The sequence below is a fragment of the Notolepis coatsorum genome (genome assembly GCF_963971535.1).
Source record: "Notolepis coatsorum genome assembly, chromosome: 18".
NCBI lineage: Eukaryota > Metazoa > Chordata > Actinopteri > Aulopiformes > Paralepididae > Notolepis > Notolepis coatsorum.
In genome coordinates this window covers 88,080,763-88,107,596 of record NC_140182.1, presented here as the reverse complement: position 1 = coordinate 88,107,596, position 26,834 = coordinate 88,080,763, and the positions used below count along the sequence as shown (strand labels likewise).

Sequence of the window (26,834 nt, the reverse complement as noted above, 5' to 3'; positions counted from 1 at the left end):
TTGATTGCAAAGTCTGACATTGACCCCCTTTTCAGGAGTTGACCTAGAGTGTGTATTGAGCTGTACTGTATTGTACCCATTCTGCAATCTGTTAATAAAGTTTTCAATCAATCAATCAGAGCCCACCAAGGTCATGCATATCAAGTTTGGTCAATGTCAGACCTTGCAATACACTGTAAGGCACTGTAAGGCTACTGTCCTGCCTCACTTCCAGTGATGAAGCTAAGCTATGCTAACGGAGCGTCTATTCCCAAAGCTAAAATGCACGCACAGAGACAAAAAAGGTATGCATCTTCTTGTCTAACTCCAGGGAAGATGTTAAATAAGCTAATTTCCAAAAAAAGTGGAGTTCCCCTTTAAACCCTACTCTGCAATTATGGGTAGTTTACATCATTGGTATCTAATTTAATTATTTATTTTTTCCCCCCTCTTCATGAAAGTCACCGTTGGCCTAGTCACATTGTTTATTGAACAAGAATACAACCTGCAAGTGCCAAGTTGGCCTTTAATGTCTGTCCCCTAATGTTGCACCGAAAACGACCAAAGGTCATTCCTCCTTGTTGTATGTGAAAACTACTTGGCAATAATATTTCAACCTTCTCTCCCGCCGTCCTCCCGTTAAAATATTTTCCTGTATTTTTTTATTTATACAAAATGGCTGCAATTCTGATTGTAGTTATTTATAGTATTTTGTCTTGCATAATTCTATTTAGGGAGATGACAAGGACCCTGAACCCAAAATACTCCCCCCCTTCGAGAGACCTTCTCTCCAACACGTTGATACCAGCCTGGTATACTGTTGAGAAGGAGAATGTGAAGGAGGAACTGAGGGCAGTTGACCATGTTGCCGTGACAGCTGATGGTTGGAGCAGTGTGGCACAAGACCACTACCTCACTGCCACTGTACATTATAGGCAGAGCTAAGGGAGAAAGTCCTGCACACCCGTCCAGTGTATGTCTCCCAGACGGGGCCTGCTGTAGCGGAGGAGATTGACACAATTCTCAATGATTTTGGGGTGAAATCCAAAGTGGTTGCGATCACAGTTGACAACGCTGCCAACATGGATGTAGCTGTGAAGAGGCTGAACGTGTTGAAGATGGGCTGTTTTGCCCACACTCTAAATGTAGCAGCACAGAAGCTCTACACTTTGAAGACAGTTGCCGCATGGTCTGCCAGGATACGTCGTGGTGTGGCTTAGGAAAGCCAGCCTCGCCAAGCCTGTCTTAAAGGAAAAGCAGAGACTCCTTGGTAAGTTAACTCTTTCAGTGCCACTCACGAGATTTCTCGTGTTTTTTTATAGGTGGTTGCTAGCCACTCACGAGATTTCTCGGAATTATTATTATTTTTTTTTTTTTTGCGATCTGAAAAATTATTGCATCACCCGAGCCTACCCGAGTATTGCCGAGCTGCGCCGGTGATCACTGTGGAAAAAAGCGCCCCCTGTCGTCTCCCAGATGACATAAGTGATTTTGGAATGGACTCAATGAAAATGAATGGGGAAAAAAATCCGGTACTCCACATTTTCCAGTTCACTGATCCAGCCGGGGTTACTAGAGTTCATTCTGGAGCCTCAGATCCCCGCGGATCATGGAGATCCACTGTGTCGCGTTGGATCCATACACGTATCGATTTTTTCGAATGGTGATCAGGAATTGGAATATACCAGTTGGATACCATCTGATGTCAGGTAAGGACTCTATGTTATCAGTGGTAGGATAATCAGAGTAAGTTTGATGAAGTTATAAGCTGTTTTGTGAAATGTCTTCTTTCGGTTTCAATGTAAAACTCCGAGAGGAAATCAACGAGGCGATTATCCGCGCGCGGCCGTAATGTGCGTGCGTGCACGTATAATATTGATCATCTAGCGTTTATTTGAAAACGATTCATAAAAAGGCCGACGAATATCAACGTTGTGGAATATTCTACTAAAAGACGATTTTCATAGAATGCTCCAGAATGAGCTGTTTTTTATATCAAAACGGGGGCTTTTCTAACTGCTCTGAAACGGCAACGACGCGATAAAAAAACAATCTGCCTTCACAGCACTGTCTGGAAAATAGTCTTTGATAATGCGATGGGCAGATTAGACATAGATTAGGCGATATTAACGTTAACATTGGCGCGGATGGTGGCATTCAAGCGGTAAAATGGAAGACCAGGCGTGGCACTGAAAGAGTTAAAGGTCAAGCTAAGAAAAAATCATTGGATATTTACTTATCCAATTTCTTTTGTTTTTTGTATAATTATTTGTATTGTTTTTAAATTCCAACACAATTCCTCCATATATTCATACTATTTTCTACTGGAGTCAAACCAAATAATGTCTTTAGTTTGCTAATTGCAATGTATTGTTTTTGTCTGTTTTCCTAAAGGCCTTCCAGAACATGCCCTCGTGTTAGATGTGCGGACAAGATGGAACAGCCTCTTCCTGATGATAGAGCGCTTCATTGAGCAATACCCTGCCATCCAGGCAGCTTCCATGGACACACGGCTGAAGAGGGCAATGGACAGAGACAGGTATAGATGATTGACCAAACCGTTCGCTGTGTGTCAGTGTTCCAATGATACGATGCAGGCAGCTCTTCTTGCAAACATTTTATTTATTTTGCTTCACCGTGCAAACTGAATATCTTGGGTTGGGCTCCATAAACAGATCAAGCATACCTCCTACAGTGTACCTGGCGCTTATATAAACAGCGCCACCCCATGGTCACATAAATCCATTACATATTTAATCTGAGACCAATGGACCATATGCATGCATGTTGTACTTGTGCTTTTCTTCTCAGACTGGAGAGAGTGTCAGATGATGACATCAGGAGGTGTGAGGACTTCATGGACACAATGAGGGTCCTTTACAAATGTACACTCTGTGTGTCCTCTGACAAGAGTGCCACTGCCGGGCAGATCCTTCCCATCCTCGACAAACTTAAGGATACGTTTAAGGTGGAGGAAGACGATTCTGCCTTCAAGAGAGCCATTAAAGAGAAGGTCTGGGCAGACCTCTCCCCACGCTACACAGTATGTAGTTCATTTATAATCATTTAGTAGTTATATCACTTGTGTTTGTACTGCCAGCTAACTATTCAAATTTAAAATTAATTACCAAACTTTTAAAAACTTTAGGAAGAAAGAAATTATGACCTTCAACGGTTCCTTGAGGAGGCTACTGCCCTGGATCCTCGATTCAAAGCCAAGGTTCAGGATGAGGCTGTTTGGACCCGCTTGGAGAAGGAAGCTGTCATGCTGGCAACCAGAAACAAGGTTTGTCCATGATCATTAAAGTAGACTTACTTATGTGTTCTATGCTATACTTAGTACATATTGTTTTAATTTGCTATTGTGTATGCTTTATTTAAAGGGTGGGGATGTGATGCAGGAGGAGCAAGAAGAAGACCTGCTGCAGGAGGAGGAGGAGGATGGGTATACAGAAGACGGGGCAGCAGCAGCACCAGATGTAAGATATGGAGAGTGTACTACTTGTTCTGATAATAACATAATAATGCTTGATGAAATGATGAATCATGAAGCCTTTTTCTATTTTCAGCCTGCAGTCCCTGCACTGGGAAAAAAGATAAAGCGTTCAGCTCTGTGTGACATCTTCGAAGAGGAAGACCAGGCCCTGCTGGAGACCGTGATGGTGGACACCAGTGGCCCCTCAGCCGCTGGAAAGGCCAAGAAAGAGATACAGGTGTATCAGAGCTTCCCTACTGTCCTGAGCTCAGTAGACCCTATCCTGTGGTGGTGGCAGAAGAGGGACCAGATGCCAATGCTGGCCAACTTGGCAAAAAAATATCTGTGTGTGCAGGCCTCCTCTACACCCTCAGAGCGGGTCTTCTCCACAGCCGGGGACACAGTGAGTGTGGAGCGCGCTCGGCTCTTACCAGAGAGAGTGGACATGTTGATATTTTTGAAAAAGAACTGCTAGAATACAGCAGCAGACACTTTCATTTGTTATTTAAATATATAGATGTGTATTATTGATCAGCAGAAGAGTTCATTGCTGCTAGAGTGGTTTGTTTACCCTTGTTTTATACTTTGTTTGTAAAATACAATACCTTTATTTCTTTTTTAAGTTAAATATATAGATGTGTATTTATTGATCAGCAGAAGAGTTCATTGCTGCTAGAGTGGTTTGTTTACCCTTGTTTTATACTTTGTTTGTAAAATACAATACCTTTATTTCTTTTTTAAGTTAAATATATAGATGTGTACCTTTAATTGTTAATTTGTTAAACATATTTTTTTAAATAAACATAACATTTATTTAACACTTTGGTTGCCTTGGGTTAAATTAATGATATACCATAGATTGCCAGCGCTATTTGTCTATGGAGAAAGTCCCCTTCTTTGCAGGGCTATAACTTTTTAAATTCTATTGCTACATTGCCATTATTAGGGCCCATTCAAAGTCCTATATGTATTGTTCATTGTGTAGCAACGTTAAACTTTTTCATTCACATATTCATAGTAAAGTATGGTCTAATGTATAAGTATGTTTTCATCTCTTTCTGCAGCTTTCTCCAGAACGTGATATATAGCCCCAAATGCATTATATTGATGATGAAATACAGTTTGATGGCAATCAGCGCGATATAAAAAATTCCAACTAGACGTACTTCTAGAAGTTACTACACGTCATCTGATGTTGACCGGATGGGCGAGGGGGGCGTTTATAATTCCGTGGGCAGCGTTATACCAATCATCTAATGTGGGTCAAATGTTGATAATAGCAGTTAGTATCTAAGACGGTAACGTTACACGCTAAAACTCACCCCAGTCTCCGCGCGCCGTTGGGCGATCATCGTCGAGTAGAAATTTTATCATTATGGGATATATTTTTACCCGGTCCATCTCCAGCTTGTATAATGGTATATACGTCCAAATCATGTTGTTTATCGAGTTATTGCCAATCGATCACCGTGTAGCGTGACGAGCCAGAGTCCCATGAACCATAGCGAGCGCCCGGAAGTACTACGGTCGTCATGACAACCTCTATTCAATATCCTGTGTGGCGATTGCGCCGATCGGCCACCAGATGGCGCTCCTGAACCGCCAGAGAGCTCAGTGGGTCCTGCTGGTGGATCTCAGGCCAGCGGAGGGGGAATATGAATCCGATCGCAGATTTTTGAAATATTGATATAAGGACGCTGTACAGCGTCCCCCGGCAACTTTAGCATGGCCAGCAAAGACGTGAAAAGACGTGTCCCGGCAGTCAAAGTGTTAAAGATACGTGTGTGTTGTGTTGTGTAACTTGTGTTAACTTGTGTGTTCTAAGTAAATAATAATAATAATAACTTTATTTGTATTGCACCTTTCATACAGGGGATTGCAGTTCAAAGTGCTTTACATCAGTAAGATGTAAATAATAATAAAGTAACAAAAATACATTTATTTATTATTAAAAAAAAAAAAAAAAAATGTTTAAAGTACTGAAAAAAGGTACCGTTGGGTACCGGTATCGATTCACAGGTACCGGTACCGGTACCGGTATCGGTTCAAATGTGAAAGGTACCCATCCCGCCTCCTGCTGACTTGTTCACAATTTGTAAGTTGCTTTGATACAAGCATCAGCTAAATTACTAAATGTAGTTCTGTGTTATTTTTTTCTCTGACAAAATGTCTTTGTGGTCAAGTATAAATGTATCCTCACTTTGTTATTCAATTGTGTGTTTCCAGGCTATTGGTAAAGACAATCATCAGACACCGATGGTAAGCAGGAGCAACACACTTCATTTAAACTATTTACAGACGAGCACATCAGCTCATTACAATTTAATAAGGAGCCATTTATCTTGTGACTTGTAAATGCAGCCTGCAATACTGTGTCTCTCATAGGAAAACAATGTGGTGCTCTGGACTGTAAATTACACTCTTACTAGAAATCAACATTACTGGCCGCTACTGGCCGCTATGAAAACCAGAGACAAAAAATTCTCTGAACTTCATAAAAGTCAGACAAAGCTTTCCAAAAGCTCAAACAGTGAACTCCAAGCCCACGTGGTTGAACAAAAAATTCAAAGAAACAGACTAAGAAATGACGTAAACACCATGATCAGAACCGCAAAAAGACATTTCATCAACGACAAAACTGAGGAAAACAAAAACAAACCCCGCGAACTTTGGAAATTACTCAATAATCAACTAGGCTGCAGTAAAAAACTTAAAACCAGATTCTCAAACATAAACATAAAGACGGACAACACGCTCATCACAGACAAGCTGGATGTAGCCAATTACTTAAACATCTTCTTCACAAACATAGCCACAACACTGGTAAACAAACTACCCTCCCACTCAGGGCATTATGGGGTAGAACACATAGTAGAATACTACAAAAACCTAGGGGTCCACAAAGATGACTTCAAACTTGAAATGGTAACAACTGATGAGGTACTAAAAAAATTGAGCGCCCTCCAACCTAACAAGGCCACTGGCCATGACAACATCCCCTCCAAATTCCTCAGAGACGCAGCAGCCGCCATCACCCCAGTCATCACACACATAATAAACCTCTCTATAAAACAGGGACACGTCCCCAAGGACTTCAAAATTGCGAGAGTGACCCCTCTGCACAAAAAGGGCAGCAAATTAGACCCAGGCAACTACCGCCCTGTTTCTATTCTTACCTCCATCTCGAAAGTCATGGAGAAAATAGTCTACGAACAGGTCGAAAAGTACCTGGCGGAAAAAAATCTAATCTACGAATTCCAATCTGGCTTCAGAACGTCCCACTCCACTGACACATGCCTCCTCTATTTGAACGACCACATCAAACAAGAGGTGGACGCGGGCAAATACTGCGGCATGGTCATGCTGGACCTACAAAAGGCCTTCGACACTGTCAATCACTCCATTCTGATGGACAAGCTAAAAGCAATTGGTTTTGATAGCTTATCAGTGAGCTGGATGCAATCCTACCTGGAGGGGAGAGAACAGATGGTAGAGGTAAACGGTACTCTATCCCCCCCCCTCACAGTGAGCTGTGGTGTTCCACAAGGAAGCATACTAGGACCGCTACTCTTCCTAATTTATGCAAATGACATGTCGTCAGCCTGTGACTGCAACCTGTTCGGTTCAAATAACAAACTCAGCAAGACCTACGGCTTCTCAGTTACAGTGGGTGACAATATTGTCACAAGGAAAGACGAAATTACCTACCTGGGTTCCATCCTAGAGGCAAATCTTTTCTGTGACAAAATGGCATCCAATGTAATAAAAAAAGTCAACCAACGAACTAGATTCTTGTACCGGATCTCCTCTCTGGTAAACAAGAATACCCTGAAGACTCTGGCAGGAGCACTCATTCAAGGGTACTACGACTATGCGTGCACCTCATGGTACCAAAGCACCTCAAAGGCGCTTAAAACAAAATTACAAACATCACAAAACAAACTGGTCAGACTACTACTTGACCTGAACCCCAGAACCCACCTCACCCCTGCCCACTTTGACAACCTAGGATGGCTTAGAGTAGACGACAGAGTACAGCAACTTGCAATGGGCCTGGTCTACAAGATACACTATACGACCGGGGTACCCATGTACATGTCAAAATACTTCCCAAAGGTCAGTGAATACCACAACCACTACACCAGAGGAAGTTCAACAAATCATGTAAAACCCAGATTCGGCTCAAACAAGGGACTAAACACGTTTCGCAATTATGCCACAACAATGTGGAACGCCCTACCCAAAGCTGTAAAGGAATGTGAATCACTACCCACATTCAAAACCGCTCTTAAAGAGCACCTACGGGAGGCTGCAATTCGAAACTGGCCACCGTAAATGCCCAAAACCCCCACCACCTCCTAATAGACAGTCTCCTCCCCACCGCATGTATATATTCCCTCCCCGCCGTATGTATATTTCTCTCCCACCCACCCACCCCCTCCTAATATACAGTCCCCTCCCCATCATATGTATATACTCTGTCAGGATCTAGGGGTAACAGTACTGTATATTTGAATACCGTTTATGTCACAAATGTATCAGTACTAAATACCTATATGTCCCTATGCCATAAATGTCATGTATGTTGTGTATGTCATAAATGTCTATATGAATTGAAAATGGGGGACCCTGATGGAAACAAGACAAACGTCTTTCTCAGGTCTGCATCCCCTTAACAATTGTATGTATTGAGCCGTACTGTATTGTACCCATTCTGCAATCTGTTAAATAAAGTTTTCATTCATTCATTCATTCACTCAACCCTAATGCTTTAGTGGTAGCCCTGAAATTACGATACAATCGGTTTAGATCTGTGATTGGTTGTGATCTGTTTACAGCCCCCTAAACCAGAGGACCTTGCTCTCATCTGTTTTACCAGTGGAACCACAGGTAACAGATATTGAAATACTGGTGAAAGTATTTGTATTTGTGACATAGACCTAACGGAATTATATTTTAACTGCCACTTTCTCCCACAGGAACCCCGAAAGGTGCATTGCTTACTCATGGAAATGTGATTGCCAACACTGCCGCCTTCATTAGAATGACAGAGGTAAACAAAGACATAAGACAAACATAGGCTAATAAATCCCAGTAACAGATGAATATATTGTGTCCTCTTTCATATTTAACAACCTTGGCTATAATATGTTGAGTTATTGTCACCAGACCCCAATGGTTGGAAGTGCAAGCGCACAGGTGTACTTTCCAAAGAGCTCAGCTGAACTACCACAACAGATTCCCCAGGACCACAGACAGACAAGGAGAGAATGTTTAGCAAAAACAAGCAATACTTTATTACATAATGGTATTTAAGAAAAACGGGCAATACTTTAATACATAAGATACAAATTCATAACCCTACCTAAACACTATTAGACTAGATTAAAATACCCACGCCTCTTAAGCCTAAGGTAGTTTAAAAGGAGGAAGTGCTCCATGCCCCGTAAACCCACCCCCAGACTGTTACTCCCACCCACGCCACCTATCCCCGCCCCTGAGACACTACACACGTGAAGGAAAAATAGTCTGCCCTGCACACGGGTCTATGACTATCAAACGTCAACTTAGAATCACACTATACCACACGGTTCACTGCAAACAGCCAGAAATAAGTATCGATATCACACTATCCCTCGGGGAGCCACGGCAAATGATTTAGGGAGAATATAGGTAGATAAATACACACTAAGTGTTCACACAGTAAATTAAGGGGGTTTGGATAGGATAGTGGGTGTTGTTCACCGCTAGGGGTTGTGACCAGGCCTAGAATACTCCTCCCATATCCTAACCTAGGTCTGGGGCAGTGGAAGCGCTGAGTTACAAACAATACAAAAAAGGTTAATGATAACCGGGGCCCGAAGCTGAGGGCCGGAAGGACGCCACCTCCTTCCGCTCCCGTAGCCCCTCTCGGCTTCGGGCTAAAAACTGTTCGGTCTGTACTGGGGTGTTTTAGGCACTCCAAGCACCAGGCGTGCAATAATGTCCTTCCGCCTGCAATGAAAGGCACAGTCAGTAAGAGCAAGGTCCCCCCGTTCACGGGTTCGTCAAAATGCACAATGGATTGGATATCCTCCATATGATTTAGAAAAGAGAGAAAGGTAGTTCACAGAGGATGGAGAATCCACAATACTAGTTCCAGTCTTCGACAGTATTACTGGCTTTACTGTATGCCGTTCCGATAATCTTCAGCTTCACGCCACTAATAATATTCCTAATTCAAATGCAGTCACTGTTCGTCTATGTCTTCATTTACCACTCGGGAAATAGTTCGTTTGTTTAGGCACGTATTCTACTGTCTTGCGTTCTTTACTCACGGCGAATACACACAGACACACACATACCCCCACCCGTGACATTATTTCCCCTCTCCTGATCAGAGAGGTACTTGGGTGATGATAATACTGTGCTTCTGACCTGGCATTCTCTCCTGTGTTGTCAGACTTGGGCCGAATATAATTCTAAATCTCAGCTACTTAAAGGCAAGGTTCTGGATTTTTAGAAGCCCGTCCTATTGATCACCAACAATGGCCACTCCTGTGAAAATGGAAATGTTTTGATGTCTAGAGAAATTGCCACCAGCCTCGTGTTCTAATTCGTCAGCAGTACTAGTTCAAGTCAATGGGGCATGAAACAACTTGTCTCCTAATCTCAAATCTACAGTTGCATTAGCTTATTATTATTACATTTTTCGAGAGGTAATGAAGTAAATGAAACGGCTTACATTCTGAGAGAGTTCATACCTTGCTGATTTGCACTAGCATTGTTAATAAATGCTGACAGACGGCGCTAAGCTAGCATTGTTGGTAAACGCTATTAGATGGCACTAAGCTAGCATTGTTAATAAACGCTATTAGATGGCACTAAGCTAGCATTGTTAATAAACGCTATTAGATGGCACTAAGCTAGCATTGTTAATAAATGCTTTCAGATGGCACTAAACTAGCATTGTTAATAAACGCCATTAGATGGCACTAAGCTAGCATTGTTGGTAAACGCCATTAGATGGCACTAAGCTAGCATTGTTAATAAACGCCATTAGATGGCACTAAGCTAGCATTGTTGGTAAACGCCATTAGATGGCACTAAGCTAGCATTGTTAATAAACGCCATTAGATGGCACTAAGCTAGCATTGTTAATAAACGCCATTAGATGGCACTAAGCTAGCATTGTTAATAAATGCTATCAGATGGCTGGTGGCAAATTCTCTGAAATGAGAACACAAGCACCAGAAAACCCTCTTTGGTTGGCCTACAGTATGAGTGGGCTTGTTTGGTGACAAGGAAATCCTACCCCGTCTGATTCAAATTCTACTTGACCTCAGTCTGGTTAATTCTCCTTTTCCTGTCCTGTACTGTCCTCTCCTCTCCGTTGGTACTCCTTTTCTTCTGTGTACGTGATCCAGAGCGTATTGGTGCCCTCTCCTTCAGACATCCTCATCTCCTTCCTACCTCTGGCCCATATGTTTGAGAGGGTGGTAGAGGTATGCCATGTGTGTGACCTGAGCGTGTGCGCATGCGTTTTGTTTTTTCTTCCACAGGTCCACTGCATGCTGAACCTCCATGACATTCACCTGTCCTATCTCCCCCTAGCACACATGTTTGAGAGGGTCGTGCAGGTATGTGCTGAAGTGCCCTGTGGTGAAATATTAGACGGATGCGTATGGGTTTCATGATCAATATTTGCAGGCTTTTAAAGCCACAAGTCCGTATGAATCCATTAATCTAAAAATAAACTGAGGATTCCTTACACGGTTACCGTGGGAACAGTCCAGAATGACCCAGTGTGCAGCACAGTGATGATTTCTATAGTTGAATCTCTCGGACGAAGAACCATATAAATCTTCGGGTGAACTTAACCAAATGTATACAAACCAAATTATCTAAGGTCGGTAAGTCGGGAGTGCTGTGTACATTCATAGATAGATACAGTAGAGGTTGAGTATTTTTGAGTGACACTCCAAACTGATTTGGATTGACTTCACAACTGCAGATACATGGGCTGTGCAAGAGAAAACACTTTAATTATGAAAACAACACTTTCAAATTGACCAGAAGCATATCATAAAAGTAGAAAAATAAAAAGTGGACTAAAATGTAATCATGCCGTTGGAGTGTTTTATGTCTTATGGTGATAAACACACGCACGCACGCACGCACGCACGCACGCACGCACGCACGCACGCACGCACACACACACACACACACACACACACACACACACACACACACACACACACACACACACACACACACACACACACACACACACACACACACACACACACACACACACACACACACATTTCTACTGAAAATCTAAACACCCCTTAGAGTTGTTGCCGTGTGCTGAATCCTCAAAGTCTACTTGTTTACTAAACTATGACAACTAAAATAAAATGATAATACCGCTTCAACTATGTCCTGATTGTTTGTACAACAGTGCCCTCTTGTGACACGTGTACGTTTTGCACCTGTTTTACCAGTAAGTGAGTAACTTTCTCACCCCCACCCCCAAGGGCTTCATCCTGATTCAGGGCGCTCGAATCGGCTACTTCCAGGGTGACATCCGTCTGTTGCCGGATGACCTGAAGACTCTGCAGCCCACAGTCTTCCCTGTTGTCCCACGGCTTCTCAATCGCATGTTCGATAAGGTCAGACAAAAATCCTAAGATTTTATCAAGTTGTTTGTGTTATTGCTCTATACTCATACCCTTATTAATACCATTATTACTTTTATTTAGTTATTTATGCTTTTGGTGAATCCCAAAAATCTTGGGTGTTGCACAAAGGTCTGTCTTGACAACAGAGTCAACCTTAAAGGAAAACATCAACGTTATGGGAAATTTGCTTAACAAGAAGATACTAGTTTCCTCTCTGTAGCTTCAGTAGAAAGCCATCCGGCTACACATTAGCCTAGCTTAGCACAATGAATGGAAGCGGACAGTACCTGTTAGCCTAGGCACCTCTTCCGGAGTTTAAGCTAGGCTATGATGTTGTCCACTTCTATTCATTGTGCTAAGATAGGCTAACGTGCAGCTTTCTACTGAAGGCGCAGAGAAAACTGGTATCTATCTTGGCTCGGGAGGTAGAGCAGCCGTCTGGCAATCCAGAGGTTTTCGGTTCAATTCCCACTCCTCCCGGGCAGCGTGCCGATGTGTCCTTGAGCAAGACACTTAACCCCTAATTGCTCCTGATGAGCAGGTTGGCACCTTGCATGGTTGCCTCCGCCGTCGGTGTGTGAATGTGTGAGTGAATGGGTCAAATGTGAGTAACAAATTGTAAAGCGCTTTATAAAAAAGCAGCCATTTACCATTTATCTTATTGTCTGACTCTGGAGAAGACAGTAAGCGGATTTCCCATAATGTAAGCATGTTCCTTTAATGCTTTTTTTTATAATGGAAAATGGTTGTGATTGTTTTAAGATTATAGTGTGGTTACAGTACATGGTTGGTGGAGCTCTTAACTCTTTCACTACCACACTACAGAAGGTTAACCTTTCACTACCACACTAGTGAAAGGGTTAACCTTCTGTAGTGTGGCAGTGAAAGGGTTAACCCTTTGTCGTGTGGCAGTGAAAGGGTTAACCTTCCGTATTGTCGCCGTGAAAGGGTTAACCCTTTGGTAGTGTGGCAGTGAAAGGGTTGAAAATGCGAGGTGTTCTCTCTTCCCAGATCGTTGGTCAGGCCAACACGCCGCTGAAGAGGTGGCTCTTAGACTTTGCTTCTCGAAGGAAGTTGGCGGAGCTTGAGAGAGGCGTGGTCAGAAACGACAGCTTGTGGGACAAACTCGTCTTCAAAAAAGTACAGGTAGGCGTGACATATTCACCACCTCAACAAGTACAAGTAGGCGTCACATCGGCTACATTCAGACTGCAGGCTAAAGTGGCCCAAATCTGACTTTTTTGCTCATAATGTGACTACCATTTGTTTTTTTCACAACAGTCACATGGAATCTGATCTTTTAAATTCTGATCTGGGTCACTTGATTGGATAAAGTGGGAACGGGATACCAGAACATTTATTTTCTGTTTACTGCATAGCGGAGGGACTGAGAGACCCATGTTATTGACCAAACACTCTATCCAGTAGCGGCTCGTGGATGCTTCGCCACTAGGGGCGCTATACCAAACATTTTGCAAACATGTACAAGGCACGCATTGGCGAATATTATCACCATTGCCATCGATCAATATCACAGTCAGTCAAATGCAACCACGTTTCCAATAGCCCAACACAAACACGCACATCTCTCTCTCTCTCTCTCTCTCTCTCTCTCTCTCTCTCTCTCTCTCTCTCTCTCTCTCTCTCTCTCTCTCTCTCTCTCTCTCTCTCTCTCTCTCGCTCTCTCTCTCTCTCAGATGATGTCAGATCCATTCAATAATAATCACATTTGTATATCTCGTCATTTTAAACCAGTTACCATTCATTGTCTGAGTGGTTATGCCCCACACGCTGCGAAATTAGAGAGAGAGAGAGAGAGAGAGAGAGAGAGAGCGAGAGAGAGAGAGAGAGCGAGAGAGAGAGAGCGAGAGAGAGACCACGGCGGGTGCAGCATAACAGAAGAGAGAGAGAGAGAGAGAGAGAGAGAGAGAGAGAGAGAGAGAGAGAGAGAGAGAGAGAGAGAGAGAGAGCGTTAGTTAAGCATTAGCTGAGTGGCTAACAGCAGCTAAAGTTAGCTGAGTTGGCTAAGAGAGAGAGAGAGAGAGAATTAACTCACTTTGTTTAATTGAAACGTGGTCCAAAAAGTGTATGTCCACTGACTGTCCCCCAGACTGTTGTCGATGTATATCCATTCCACTCACTGCCCACTGTCCAGACTCCAGACTGAATCACAAGTTCACAACACACAGCTTCGAACATGTTGCAAACTGTGGCTAAGGAAAAAACTGGCATCGCCGCGTCGGCCAATCAGAGAGCGTCTCCGCGAAATGCGGCTATGGAAATTCTAGACGGAAATTCTAAACGCTTGACTAGACCGCTTCAAATCGCGCCCGGATTCCAACATAATAGTCATATTTCAACGCACAACGCGTTACGCACTGATTGGCTGTGACGGATACAGCGATCGAACAGTGACGCGCACTCAGAGCGCTATCGCGTCTAGCCCGGGCCGAGAAATACAAACAAATAAAAAAATTTAAAAAAGTTAGTCACTTCCTGTTCCTGAAAACGAGTATTTTTTTATTTTATATAGTAACGTTATATTGTGCATTGGAAACACAAACATACTTAAAATGAGTAAATATTATTCATTTTAAACATGTTTATATTATTTATAGGGCTATAAAACAAAAAACAAAAAGATACTTTTTCTTGTTCTGGCCTGAAGGGGGGGCGGCGCCCGTGCGCCCCTAGTGGCAGAGCCGCCACTGACTCTATCGGTAATGTCTGTCGGAATGTGGAGCTATTATTTTAACATGTAGACCACTTTAACAAAGGAATACCACTTACAGCACCTTTTTAATTATTGTATTGTAGGATTATTTCCTTGATGACTTTGTAAGATTGAAGTAGTGGACTTACTGTAGGCTATATGTGGGGCGACAGTGCGGAGGTAGAGCAGTCGTCTGGTAATCCAGAGGTTCCTGGTTGCGTGTATGCTTTTACCAACGCAGTTGTGTTTCCGGGTTCCCGTTTTGCGTTCTGATTGGCCGCTGACACAGCGTACGCCCCCCTCGCTATGAGTGACGCGCGAACAGCTGTTTCCACGCGCTACACGACTTTCGTCTTGTTTACATCAGGGTGAACCCTGTTGCGTGCCACCACCCACTTCAATGACAGAGCTCTCATATTTGAATGCATAAACTATATCTTAAATTATGGCTATGTGTCTAATATGGCTGTCGCTTATCAATGACTTGTTTGCAGTCAACATTGTCGAAACGGATTGTTTTTTAATCGGTTCATTTTACGGATTGTTTTTTAATCGGTTCATTTCCGTTTTATACCATTTTGAAAAACGCTACACGCGTACAGTACGCGTACAGTACAGCTCAATACATACAATTGTTAAGGGGATGCAGACCAGAGAAAGACTTTCGTCTTGTTTATATCAGGGTCCCCCGTTTTCAATTCATCATAATAAGCATGACTTTATATGTGCGCTAAAGTTTGCGTTTAAAGTGCTTAGAAATGCCGGTAAATGCCGGTTCATTCATGCTTTGAGGCACGCTTCCTGACAGGATTTTATAATATTGTATTTTATAATATTGTAGCTTGACAACGCTCTCAGCTGAGAGTTAAGAAACGACGCTCTCAGCAGTCATCTTATGCAGCATCACTTTTCACATCAAAACAAAAGTAGAACTGTAATGTGGAGTGGACTTAAACATAATATTTACAATTAGCATTTTATAAAGTAGAACTGTAATGTTTACTTTCTCAGTCAGTGCTAAGTGCAGCATCCCTTTTCACATCAAAACATGTAAAATATTTAAACAACCATTAAGCAGTGTTGGGCAAGTTACTCAGGAAGTATAGGAGTTGCGGAAAGCAGGATGAGAGAGCGTAGATTTCAGTGTGTATCATTTAATCATTTATCATTTAACATTTAACATTTGAAAGGCATACACACATTGGGGGATATCTTCGATGACTATGGTCTCTGCAGTCTTCGAGATATATCCAACAAATTTGACCTCACCAGTTCCACTTTTTTCTTCTATTTACAAATAAGAGCAGCTTTGAAGGCTCACAGAGTCCCATGTCACTCATAACGAGGGGGGCGTACGCGTGGAAACAGCGGCCAATCAGAGCGCAAAACGGGAACCCGGAAACACAACTGCGTTGGTAAAAGCATACACGCTTCCTGGTTCGGTTCCCACTCCTCCCGGGCAACGTGTCGAAGTGTCCTTGAGCAAGACACTTCACCCCTAACTGCTCCCGATGAGCAGGTTGGCACCTTGCATGGTTGCCTCCGCCGTCGGTGTGAATGTGTGAGTGTGTCTGTCGGAATGTAATACACTATTATAACACTTATTTTAACACAGAAATACTGCTTACAGCTCCTTTAAACCGATAATACTTAAATGCAGTAGACCAAATAATACTGACATGATTCCATTGTGTTCACCGTCACAGGCTAGTCTGGGTGGCCGCGTGAGGCTCATGGCCACAGGAGCTGCACCAGTTTCACCGACCATCCTGACGTTCCTGCGGACTGCGCTGGGCTGCCAGGTGAGCGTGTCGTGTCCCTGTCACTTCCTGCTGCTGTTAATCACAGACTGTGTCCATATAAATGTAATTAAAAAATAAAACGTCCTCTGTGTCCCACAGTTTTACGAGAGCTATGGTCAAACTGAATGCACAGCCGGGTGCTCCATGTCAATGCCTGGAGACTGGACAGCAGGTAACGGCCAGATTGTCAAATCACTGTTGACATTGTACAGTCCACACACTTTACAACATCGCATACGAAGGATTTTTAACGGACTAGTGGACATTATTACTCTAGGATTTCAGGATCTCCGGTGCTTAATGCTAATTGAGTTGTAAGAAGCTTCACTTGTTATATGGAGTGCCTTTCCTGATTTACTGAAATGTAACCAAGCGCCGTTCTACTCAGGTCACGTTGGGTCCCCGTTGCCCTGCAACCACGTCAAGCTGGTGGACGTGGCTGAGATGAACTACCTGGCAGCCAACGGGGAGGGAGAGGTGAGGAGGGCCAGACACACATGGAGGGGAGGCCTGTTACTGTTCCGCAACCGTTCCTACTTCCGGGGTAGGCCTGATTGGCCGCGACGGCCACGTGACCAGGCGCGGCCACGCCCCGCAGCAAAGGCCGCTGTGTTGACGCTAGGCTGCTGTGTTTCCTGGTTGTCGCGCCGCGGTAGTCAGTTAGTTCTGTGTTCCGTGTTGCAATAAACGTTCAACGATGTCAACAAAACGGTATCTTATTACGGCTTTCCTCCCGACGACAAAGAGAAGAGAAGGTGGCTGAAGCCTGAAGTTGATACAGTAAGTTTGATCGCGGTCTCGTGACCAGAATATAAAACATTACCTGTTGTTATTGTTAAGTCGCTATCTTGTGATAGTAACATGGTCGTTCTTAATGTAGCCTACTGTATATATCCACATGTGTTTGTACATATAACTGCATATAATCCTTTTACATATCTGTAGATACTACGCTATCTATATCTGTACATATCCCTTACCTACTCTTATGCCAACCGGAAATTAACCTTTGAACCGGTAGTGCTCATCCATATGTGGTCCGGGCACTCGCTATCGTTAGAGAGACTCCGTATTGACACAGTGAACATCGATCGGTGCAAATAACTCGAAAAAACAACATGATTTGGACGTATATACTATTATACAACCTGGAAATGGTCCATCCCATAATAGAAAAGATTCTGTTCCACGCTCATCTGCCAGCGGCGCGAGGAAGCCACGGTAAGTATCTTTACAAACTGCTATGATGAACATATGACCCACTCTGGATGAATCATCTAACGCTGCCCACGGAATTATAAACGATCCCCCGCCCATCCGGTCATCATCAGATGATGCGTAGAAACTTCTAGAACCACGTCCAGTTGACATTTTTTATCTCGCACAGATTCCTACCAAACTGTATTTGATCATCAATATAATGCATTTAGGGCTATAAATCACGTTCTGAAGAAATCTGCAGAAAACGATAAAAACATACTTATACTTTAGACCATATTTTAGTATGAATATGTGAATGAAAAAGTTTAACGTTGCTACACCCTGAACAATACATATAGGACATTGAATGGGCCATAATAATGACAATGTAGCAATAGAATTTAAAAAGTTATAGCCCTGCAAAGAAGGGGAACTTCTCCATAGACAAATAGAGCTGGCGAGGGATGGTAAATTATGAATTTAACCCATGGCGATTAAAGTGTTAAAGTGACCATTAGTATGCGCGTGTGCAGAGTGTGTGTGTGTTCATGTTAAAGTGACTGCTAGTGTGTGAGCGTGTACACTGTGTGTGTTGTGTGTGTGCTCATGTGTGCTTGTGTGTGGAGAGTTCAGTGTTCAAGACTCTGATGGCCTGGGGGAAGAAGCTGAGCCGAAGTCTCTCTGTCCTAGTTGCTGGTGTTCACAGGCGTTTGCCTGACCGCAGCAGCTTGAACAGGCTGTTGTTGGGGTGGTGAGGGTCTTTCATTATCCTGCAGGCTCTGGATTTGCACCTCTTGTTATATAGGACCTGCATGGGTGGTAGTGCAATACCTGTAGTACGCTCAGCTGAGCGTACCACTCTCTGTAGGGCCTTGTCCTGTGCCGTGCTGTTTCCATACCAGGCAGTGATGTTTCCAGTCAAGATGCTCTCTATAGCTCCGGAGTAGAAGGACTGGAGTATCTTCCCTGATACTCTGAACTTCCTTAACTGTCTCAGGTGGTAGAGGCGCTGCTTCGCCTTTTTTACGACTGAGTCTATGTGTGTTGTCCATGTCAGATCCTCTGAGATGTGGACCCCCAGGTACTTGAAGCTGCTCACCCTGTCCACGGTAGCCCCGTTTATCCTCAGTGGTGTGTGTGTACCTTTTGTATTTTATTTTTTTATTATTTTTTAAACAAACATATAAACAAACATGACAACACACGATAAGATATACAAGCATTAATTGTCAGGGCACATCCAATGAGATCACATTTTAGTTAGTTGTCTTATATAAGATATACCCCTAATACCTGTTATCTAAAAAACCTACACACATATGCTCCAGCTCGAACCCCCCCCTCCCGGACCCCACCTTGAGAAGTACCTCCACTATCCCTCGCACCTAACCAGACACTACCATTATAAGCTAGCTTTTATTCTCTCCACCACTTCTAACCACATTGACATTTTGGATTAATTGAGACCCAGAATTCTTGCTGTAGATATTTCATGGTAAATTACATCGAGATATGTAAGAAACCAAACTTTACGGCACATTTTTTCCGGTTGAAACCAGCGTGATGCGATCAGCTTTTTGGCTACTGTGATACCCGATAAAACCAATCTCTTTAGCTGTGGATTCACTGCAAACTCAAAAACATCATTCAATAGTAATACCGAGGAGTGTACAGGTATATTCCAAGATACGAGTTTTGATATTTGTTGGGTCACATCTTTCCAGAATGCCTTAACTGGTGAGCAGTCCCAATACATGTGCATAAATGTCCCTTCGTCCCCATTTGAACATTGGGTGCATTTGGAATCTTGTTTAAGCCCCATTCGGCACAGTCTTATAGGAGTCAAGTATGTCCTGTGAATATAGTTAAGGTTGATTTGTTGATGATCCGGGTTCCTTGATGTAAGTCGGACATTTGCCCAGGCTCCTTGCCAATCAAAGTCATTTTCCAGGTCTGGTATATCCCTCCTCCAGACAGAGTCTAGTTGGAGGGTTTCATACGAGGACGTTAGTAATTGATGATAAAATTCTGAAACAAAACCTCTCGATGTCTCTCTTGCGTAGAAGAATTTGTGGTATCTGTGGTGTTCAATTGGTCTGTCTAATGGAACACCGTGAGACTTCAAACATAGCTCTAACTGTTTGTGAAAAAGCCATGTGGACTTGGTGAGATAAAATCTTTTGCGTATTTCTTTATCACTACAAAAACCCTGTTTGTTAAAAACATCCCCTAATGAGTGTATGCCTTGCTCTTCCCATATAGGGAATCTTATAGGTCGTTTTCCAATTAAGAGTGCATTGTTATTGAATAAGGGAGTATGATTGTGCAATTTTTGTGGGTTAGGATTTTTTTTTGTGATTCACGCCATATCCGGATCGCATGAGTAACTATGGGGCCAAATTTTCGTTCACAGTGCTTGATTGGTAGTTTAGTGTATGCTATGTCCTTCAGTCTATGTGGGGCTACTATGTTTTCTTCTATTTTTCTCCAGGATGCTAATGCTTGGGAGTCAAACCATGTTGTCAATGGACTTAATGTGTACGCCTTAAAATATAGGAAAAAATCTGGAAATGTCATGCCACCATCTGCTTTATTTCTCTGTGCGGTGGATCTTTTTATACGTGGTGGTTTGTTATTCCAAATAAATGTGTATGTGGAGGAGTGTAATCTTTTCCAGTAACCCTCTGAAGGGGGTAACGGTAGCATTGAACTGAAGAAGTTGATTTTAGGTAGTACATCCATCTTAACTATTGATATCCGTGCTTGTACTGTGTTTTTAAGTTTTGCCCATCTATCATGGTCGTCTTTGATTTTGTTTTGGATTTTTGTGTAGTTGTGTTTCACCGTTTGTCTTATGGTAGGGAATATTTCCACTCCCAAGCATCTGAAATGTTTTACCATCGGTATCTGTCCTGGGAGGGTTGTATCTTTTTTTGCAGGGGTGTTAAGTGGAAGGAAAGCCGACTTCGGCCAATTTATCTTAAATCCCGATAAATCACCAAAGTCCTCAATCAACTTGAGCAGATGAGGCAATGTGGTGTTGGGGTTTTGCATGAACAATATTACATTGTCCGCATATAAACTAATTTTTTGTTGTGTGCCCTTGATTACGATTGGTTCTATGGATTGGGATTGTCTTATATATTGTGCTAAAGGCTCTAATGATAGATTGAACAGTCCGGGACTAAGAGGACAACCCTGTCTGGCAGAGCGTGATACCGGAAAGATTTTGGAGATGATTGTGCCTGTTGTAATCATGGCCGATGGGTCTTTGTATAATACTTTAATCATATCGATGAATCCTTTTCCTAACCCCATCCTTTCTAGCACTGCCCATAGATACGACCATTCCAGCCTGTCAAAGGCTTTCATAGCATCCAGGGACAGCATCGCCTTAGGTATGGTGTCCTCCTTGTCGGCATCAAGTACGTGCAGTATTCGTCTTATGTTTTCAGTGATCAGGCGGCCTCCTATGAAGCCAGTTTGGTCCGGGTGAACTAAAGACGTCATATGCTTTTGTAATCTGATGGCTAATACCTTAGAGTACAGTTTGATATCTGTTCCGAGGAGGCTTAAAGGTCTATAACTACCGCACTCGTTGGGGTCTTTGTCTTTTTTAAGGAGGACTGTTATGAGTGCAATATTGTCATTCTTATGGAAGTTCCCCTCCTTGACTGAGTATAAGATCATATTTAGTAATAAGGGGCCAATTATGTCCCAACAAGAAAGATACATTTCTGATGGGAAACCGTCTCTTCCAGGAGCCTTACCACTTTTCATTGCGGTTATGGCCTTCTTGAGTTCCTCTAGTGTGATCGGTGTTTCTAACTGTTTAGCGTCATCCTCTGAAAGTTTAGGGAGAATAATTTGATTAAGAAATGTGTCCATTTTGTTTTGATCGAAGGTCGTTTCTGATTTATATAAGTCGGAGTAGAATACTTTGAATGTATCGTTTATTTTTACAGGATCTGTTACAAGTACTTGTTGTGCTCTAATGGTAGTTATATCTGCAAATGTTGCATTAATTCTTAATCGCATGGCTAATAGGTGGCTGGGTTTGGAACCATGGGAGTACTGCTGTTGTCTTGTGCTGCGTATTTGTATTTCCGATTGTTGTCTGTATATGGCATTGATCTCTATTTTTAGTACGTTAACTTGATTTTCTAGTCGAGTTGAGTTGTTGTATTTTAGAGAATTAAATAACGTTGAGTAAAGCGTTTCCAGCTCAGCCAGTTTTGTGCCTTGATTCTTGCGCATTTTGGAGGAAAAGCTATCCGTGAAATCTTTGATCATTCCCTTTACCGACATCCATATTATTCTGGGGTCTTGCACCGAGTTTGCATTCTCCCGTTGGAATACTATAAGAGCTTCTTTGAGTTGTATAATGAATTCCTTGTTATTAAGCAGCAACGAGTTAAATCGCCATCTTGGGGCTCGGGAGGATAGTATACCAAATGTACCTTTAAGGAGTAAATAACAGTGATCTGATAGTGCGTTGGGTATCATTTCCACTTCATAATTATCAAATAGTCTCCGTGATGCAAAGACATAATCTATTCTGGATAGTGTATTATGTCTCGCAGATCGACAAGAGTACTTTCGGGTCGTGGGATTAAGTAACCGCCATAAGTCATTTACACCTGTAATCTTCGACCAATCCTTTAATGCCTTCGATGAATTCTTTTGTTCGCTGGAAAAGGCGAGGTAAGATTTGTCCATCCTTGGGTTCCAGATGGCATTAAAATCCGCTCCTATTATAAATGAGTAATCGGGAATGTCTAACATTGCATTGGTTAGTGTAGTGAAGAAATCTTCTTCGTACAAATTTGGGGCGTATACCGCTATCAACGCTATTTTCCTGTTCTTATGTTCAATCTTAGCTATAGTTATCCGACCTTCTACATCAGACCATACTCCCTTTAGTACAATATTCAACTTACGTTTAACGACTATGGCTACACCCCGAGTTCTCGTACCAATAGAAGAGTGACTGATATTATGGTATGTGTTGTCCGCTAATTTATCTATGTCTTTCCCTAGAATGTGCGTTTCGCTTAGTAGAGCAATGTCCACATGTTCTTTTTTCATCAGTGTGAGCACGCTTTTGCGTTTGAGTTGGTTATTTATTCCCCCGGTGTTCCATATCATTATATTCAAACTAGCCATAGTCTATACATGTTGCATTGTAATTTTTGGTAATGCTTCTAGAGTGCGAGGCAATAATAGATATACATCCCACTAGTGAGGTCCCGTTGAGAGCCGAGCTTAAAAACATACATATATACAAATAAAAATCCCCTACCCTTCCCTCCCACCGAGAGTCGTACAGGATTGTGTTCCATGAACACAACCTTTGCGTATGACTCCCTCCCTTGCACCACCGGATATCCCAGAATGATCCAATTATCCTTAACATTCCTATGTATACCATAGGATCTAACACTCTAAATTCTACCATAAGTAGAATGTCGACTGTGGCTTGGCCACTTTCCCTTAAAAAAATCAAATAAAAATAGAAATTTAAATGAGAGATGGCGCCGCAACGAACGGCTGCCTGTCTGTGCGCTCCGTCGAGACTGTGCTTACTTTTGTTAATATTTATAGTTTTTAGAGTTTTGTTTGTACCAACTGTTGGTGCATTTAATGTGTATGACCGTCAGTCACTCATAGACATTGGATTACGGGAAACTTACCAACTGGATTACTCACTGGACCAGCTTTCCGAACCACAACAATGGCCTGAAGAGATTCTCCGGAGATTAGGACCAGATCCTTTGTTCCTTGATCCCAGGAACAGAGGAACCAGACGGCGTGGGAAGAGAGCTGGGATCCGTAACAGGCTGAGATCCAGACGCCACGAACACTATTGCCCAGTATATTGCTAGCCAATGTACAATCAATTGACAATAAACTGGATGACATCCGAGCAAGGATTCAATACCAAAGAGACGTTAGGGACTGCAACGTTCTCTGCTTCACCGAAACGTGGCTCACACCGGAGGTTCCAGACCACGCAATTCAACCAGCCGATCACTTCTTTATCCATCGCAAGGATTGGACAGCAGAGTCCGGTAAACAACGTGGAGGAGGTATTGCCTTCATGTTTAACAAAAATTGGAGCGATCCAACTAACGTGAAGGAATTATCCAACCACTGCTGCCCAGACCTGGAGTATATAACCATCAAGTGCCGTCCTTTCTTCCTCCCGAGGGAGTTAATCGGCTCCTGATGGAGGCGCAGTGTTCAGGGTAACAGAGCATGAGGTGAGGCGGACCTTTAAAAAAGTGAATATCAGGAAGGCAGCAGGTCCGGACGGCATCCCCGGCCGCGTCCTAAAAGTCTGTGCCGACCAACTGGCCCCAGTATTCACTGACATATTTAACCTGTCCTTAGAACAGGCTGTCATCCCCACCTGCCTGAAGAAGTCCACTATTATCCCTGTACCCAAAAAATCCAAGCCTGCTTGCCTCAACGACTACCGCCCTGTAGCTCTCACCTCCATAGCCATGAAGTGCTTTGAGAAGCTAGTAAAGGGCTACATCTGCTCCTCCCTCCCCATCAACATGGACCCCCTGCAATTTGCATACCGCCCCAACAGGTCCACGGAGGACGCCATAGCCCATGTGCTGCACACAGCAGCATCACACCTGGACAAGAGGCAGGGGAACTATGTGAGAATGCTATTCATCGACTACAGCTCGGCATTCAATACCATAGTCCCCTCCATACTCATAGCCAAGCTCAGGGACCTGGGCTTGAACTATGACCTCTGCCAGTGGGTCTTGGACTTCCTGACTGGCAGACCCCAGGTGGTGAGAGCAGGCAACTGCACCTCCTCATCCATCACCCTCAACATAGGGGCCCCCCAGGGCTGTGTTCTGAGTCCCCTCCTCTACTCCCTGTACACACACGACTGTGTGGCTCAGCGGAGTAGCAATACAATCATCAAATTTGCTGACGACACAGTGGTGGTGGGCCTGATCTCTGCCAACGACGAGAGGGCCTACCTGGAAGAGGTCAAGGTCCTGGCGGGATGGTGCCAGGAAAACAGCCTCTCCCTGAACGTCAGGAAAACAAAGGAGATGATTGTGGACTTCAGGAGGTCGGGGGTCAAGGACTACAGCCCCCTCAGCATCGACGGGGCACCGGTTGAGAGAGTCAACAGCTTTAAGTACCTCGGAGCCTACATATCCGAGGACTTGACATGGACCACACACATTGACAGTGTTGTGAAGAAGGCACGACAACGCCTCTACTTCCTCAGGCGCCTAAGGAAGTTCCAAGTCAGTCAGAAGATCCTTAAGAACTTCTACTCATGTACAATAGAGAGCATCTTGACCGGCAACATCACCTCCTGGTTTGGGAATAGCACTGCACAAGACCGAAGCAGACTACAAAGAGTGACACGTTCAGCCGAACGCACAATTGGAGGGGGGCTCCCCACCCTCCAGAACATTTACAACAAGCGTTGCAAGGGCAAGGCTAAGAGAATCATTAAAGACTCCAGTCACCCGAACAACTGCCTCTTTGAACTGCTGCGGTCAGGCAAGCGATACCGGAGTCTCAAGGCGAGCACAGAAAGACTCAGAAGAAGCTTCTATCCCTAGGCCATCAGGCTGCTAAACGAACAATGAATGAACACTACACAACAACAACCACCAAACGCACATAGCACACACATCCACACGCACACACTCACTTAAACAAACACACTGTAGCACCCACTCCACACACTTTATAGCACACACCCACTTTAAACAAACACACTGTAGCACCCACTCCCCACACTTTATATTTATTGATGAAGGATTGCACTACAACTCGTACACCTTACTGTAAATTGTACCTAAATTGTACCTCATCCCATTTCTGCTTTGCACTAGATAGTACTGTACATTAGTACACTGCATAGTATTGTATATTATATGGTAACTCAGAACATTGTACATATGTCTATACCGAACACTGTGACCTCTTTTTCTTCTTCTAAATTACATGTATACTATGTTTGATACTATCTTGTTTAGCACAGTCTCTGGAGCGTAACAGTAAGAAGCATTTTGTATGAAAGTATTCTGTACTTCTGTATGACAACTATTAAAGAAACTTGAAACTTGAGATAAAACTAAAAATAAAGACCAAAAATAAGCTTCAATTGTCATGCCCTAATCACTTACATTTTATATGAACTTGTGTAATTTATAGTAACCCAGGAATAATATGAAGGTATTGAACTGAAGAGAGAGCCTCAATAAATCAGAGAGAGCGGATGAAAAAAAAACAAGTAAAAGGAAGAGAACATTAACTTAGATCTTAAAAGAGCATTGCTATGCTTAAACATCTAAAGTATAAATTGGAGAAGTAGTGGAAATATTTCCCATTAATAAAAAACAGTTTTTAAATACGTATATGCAGCATTTCCCCTGACCGGGGAGGGCGATGATCGTTGTGTAGAGTGATCTTTCAGCCGGCCGGCTCTGATGGTTCTGTGGTTCTGCATCTAGATAGCTGTTGATTATTCCCCCGAGGGGCTTCTGGTAGAGTGACTGACCACGTATTGCTGATATTCCAGAATGTTCCATATATCAAAGAATGCTTAGATGTTCTAGATTATTCCAATGTGTCTTTTTTACATTGTTTGAATGTTCCAGTATGTTCTGGAGTGTTCCAATCTTGAATCCAATATGTCCGCAATAATATAAACCCGACGGGGACAGATTCAAAAACTCTGAGCACGTAGGTCTCACTGTCCCAAATCCTCGGTTCATTAAAGATTGTACTATATGGTGACCTTGCATAACAGAGATTAAAAGGCCATTTATACACTATTCTGCGTGTTGTGCAGACAAGTATTTGGCTGCATCTTCAGGCGAGTTGAGTAAAACCCTTGCTCCTTGTTTATCGACAACGCCAAGTATTGCAGGGTATATTAGTAGGGGTCTGTATTTCTCCAGGTATAGTTGAGACATCACCGTCTTGAACTTGGCACGCAGTTCCACTAC

At 43.1% G+C, this 26,834-nt stretch overlaps 1 protein-coding gene across 1 annotated transcript in view; it reads left to right on the top strand.

The window, feature by feature from the left end:
• Nucleotides 1–1,061: 1,061 nt before the first annotated feature.
• The window catches only part of LOC311245424 (long-chain-fatty-acid--CoA ligase 1-like), a gene marked incomplete at both ends in the record, with an annotated part of 38,246 nt that continues 12,473 nt past the window's right edge, over nt 1,062–26,834 (top strand). The window contains 13 exons of the mRNA XM_084335267.1: nt 1,062–1,188; nt 2,374–2,518; nt 2,791–3,022; nt 3,363–3,458; nt 3,549–3,857; nt 8,293–8,344; nt 8,434–8,507; nt 10,996–11,073; nt 11,974–12,108; nt 13,129–13,263; nt 16,537–16,632; nt 16,732–16,804; nt 17,021–17,109. Of these exons, the coding sequence (XP_084191393.1) occupies nt 1,062–1,188; nt 2,374–2,518; nt 2,791–3,022; nt 3,363–3,458; nt 3,549–3,857; nt 8,293–8,344; nt 8,434–8,507; nt 10,996–11,073; nt 11,974–12,108; nt 13,129–13,263; nt 16,537–16,632; nt 16,732–16,804; nt 17,021–17,109 (1,641 nt within the window). The remainder of the gene's footprint in view (nt 1,189–2,373; nt 2,519–2,790; nt 3,023–3,362; nt 3,459–3,548; nt 3,858–8,292; nt 8,345–8,433; nt 8,508–10,995; nt 11,074–11,973; nt 12,109–13,128; nt 13,264–16,536; nt 16,633–16,731; nt 16,805–17,020; nt 17,110–26,834) is intronic.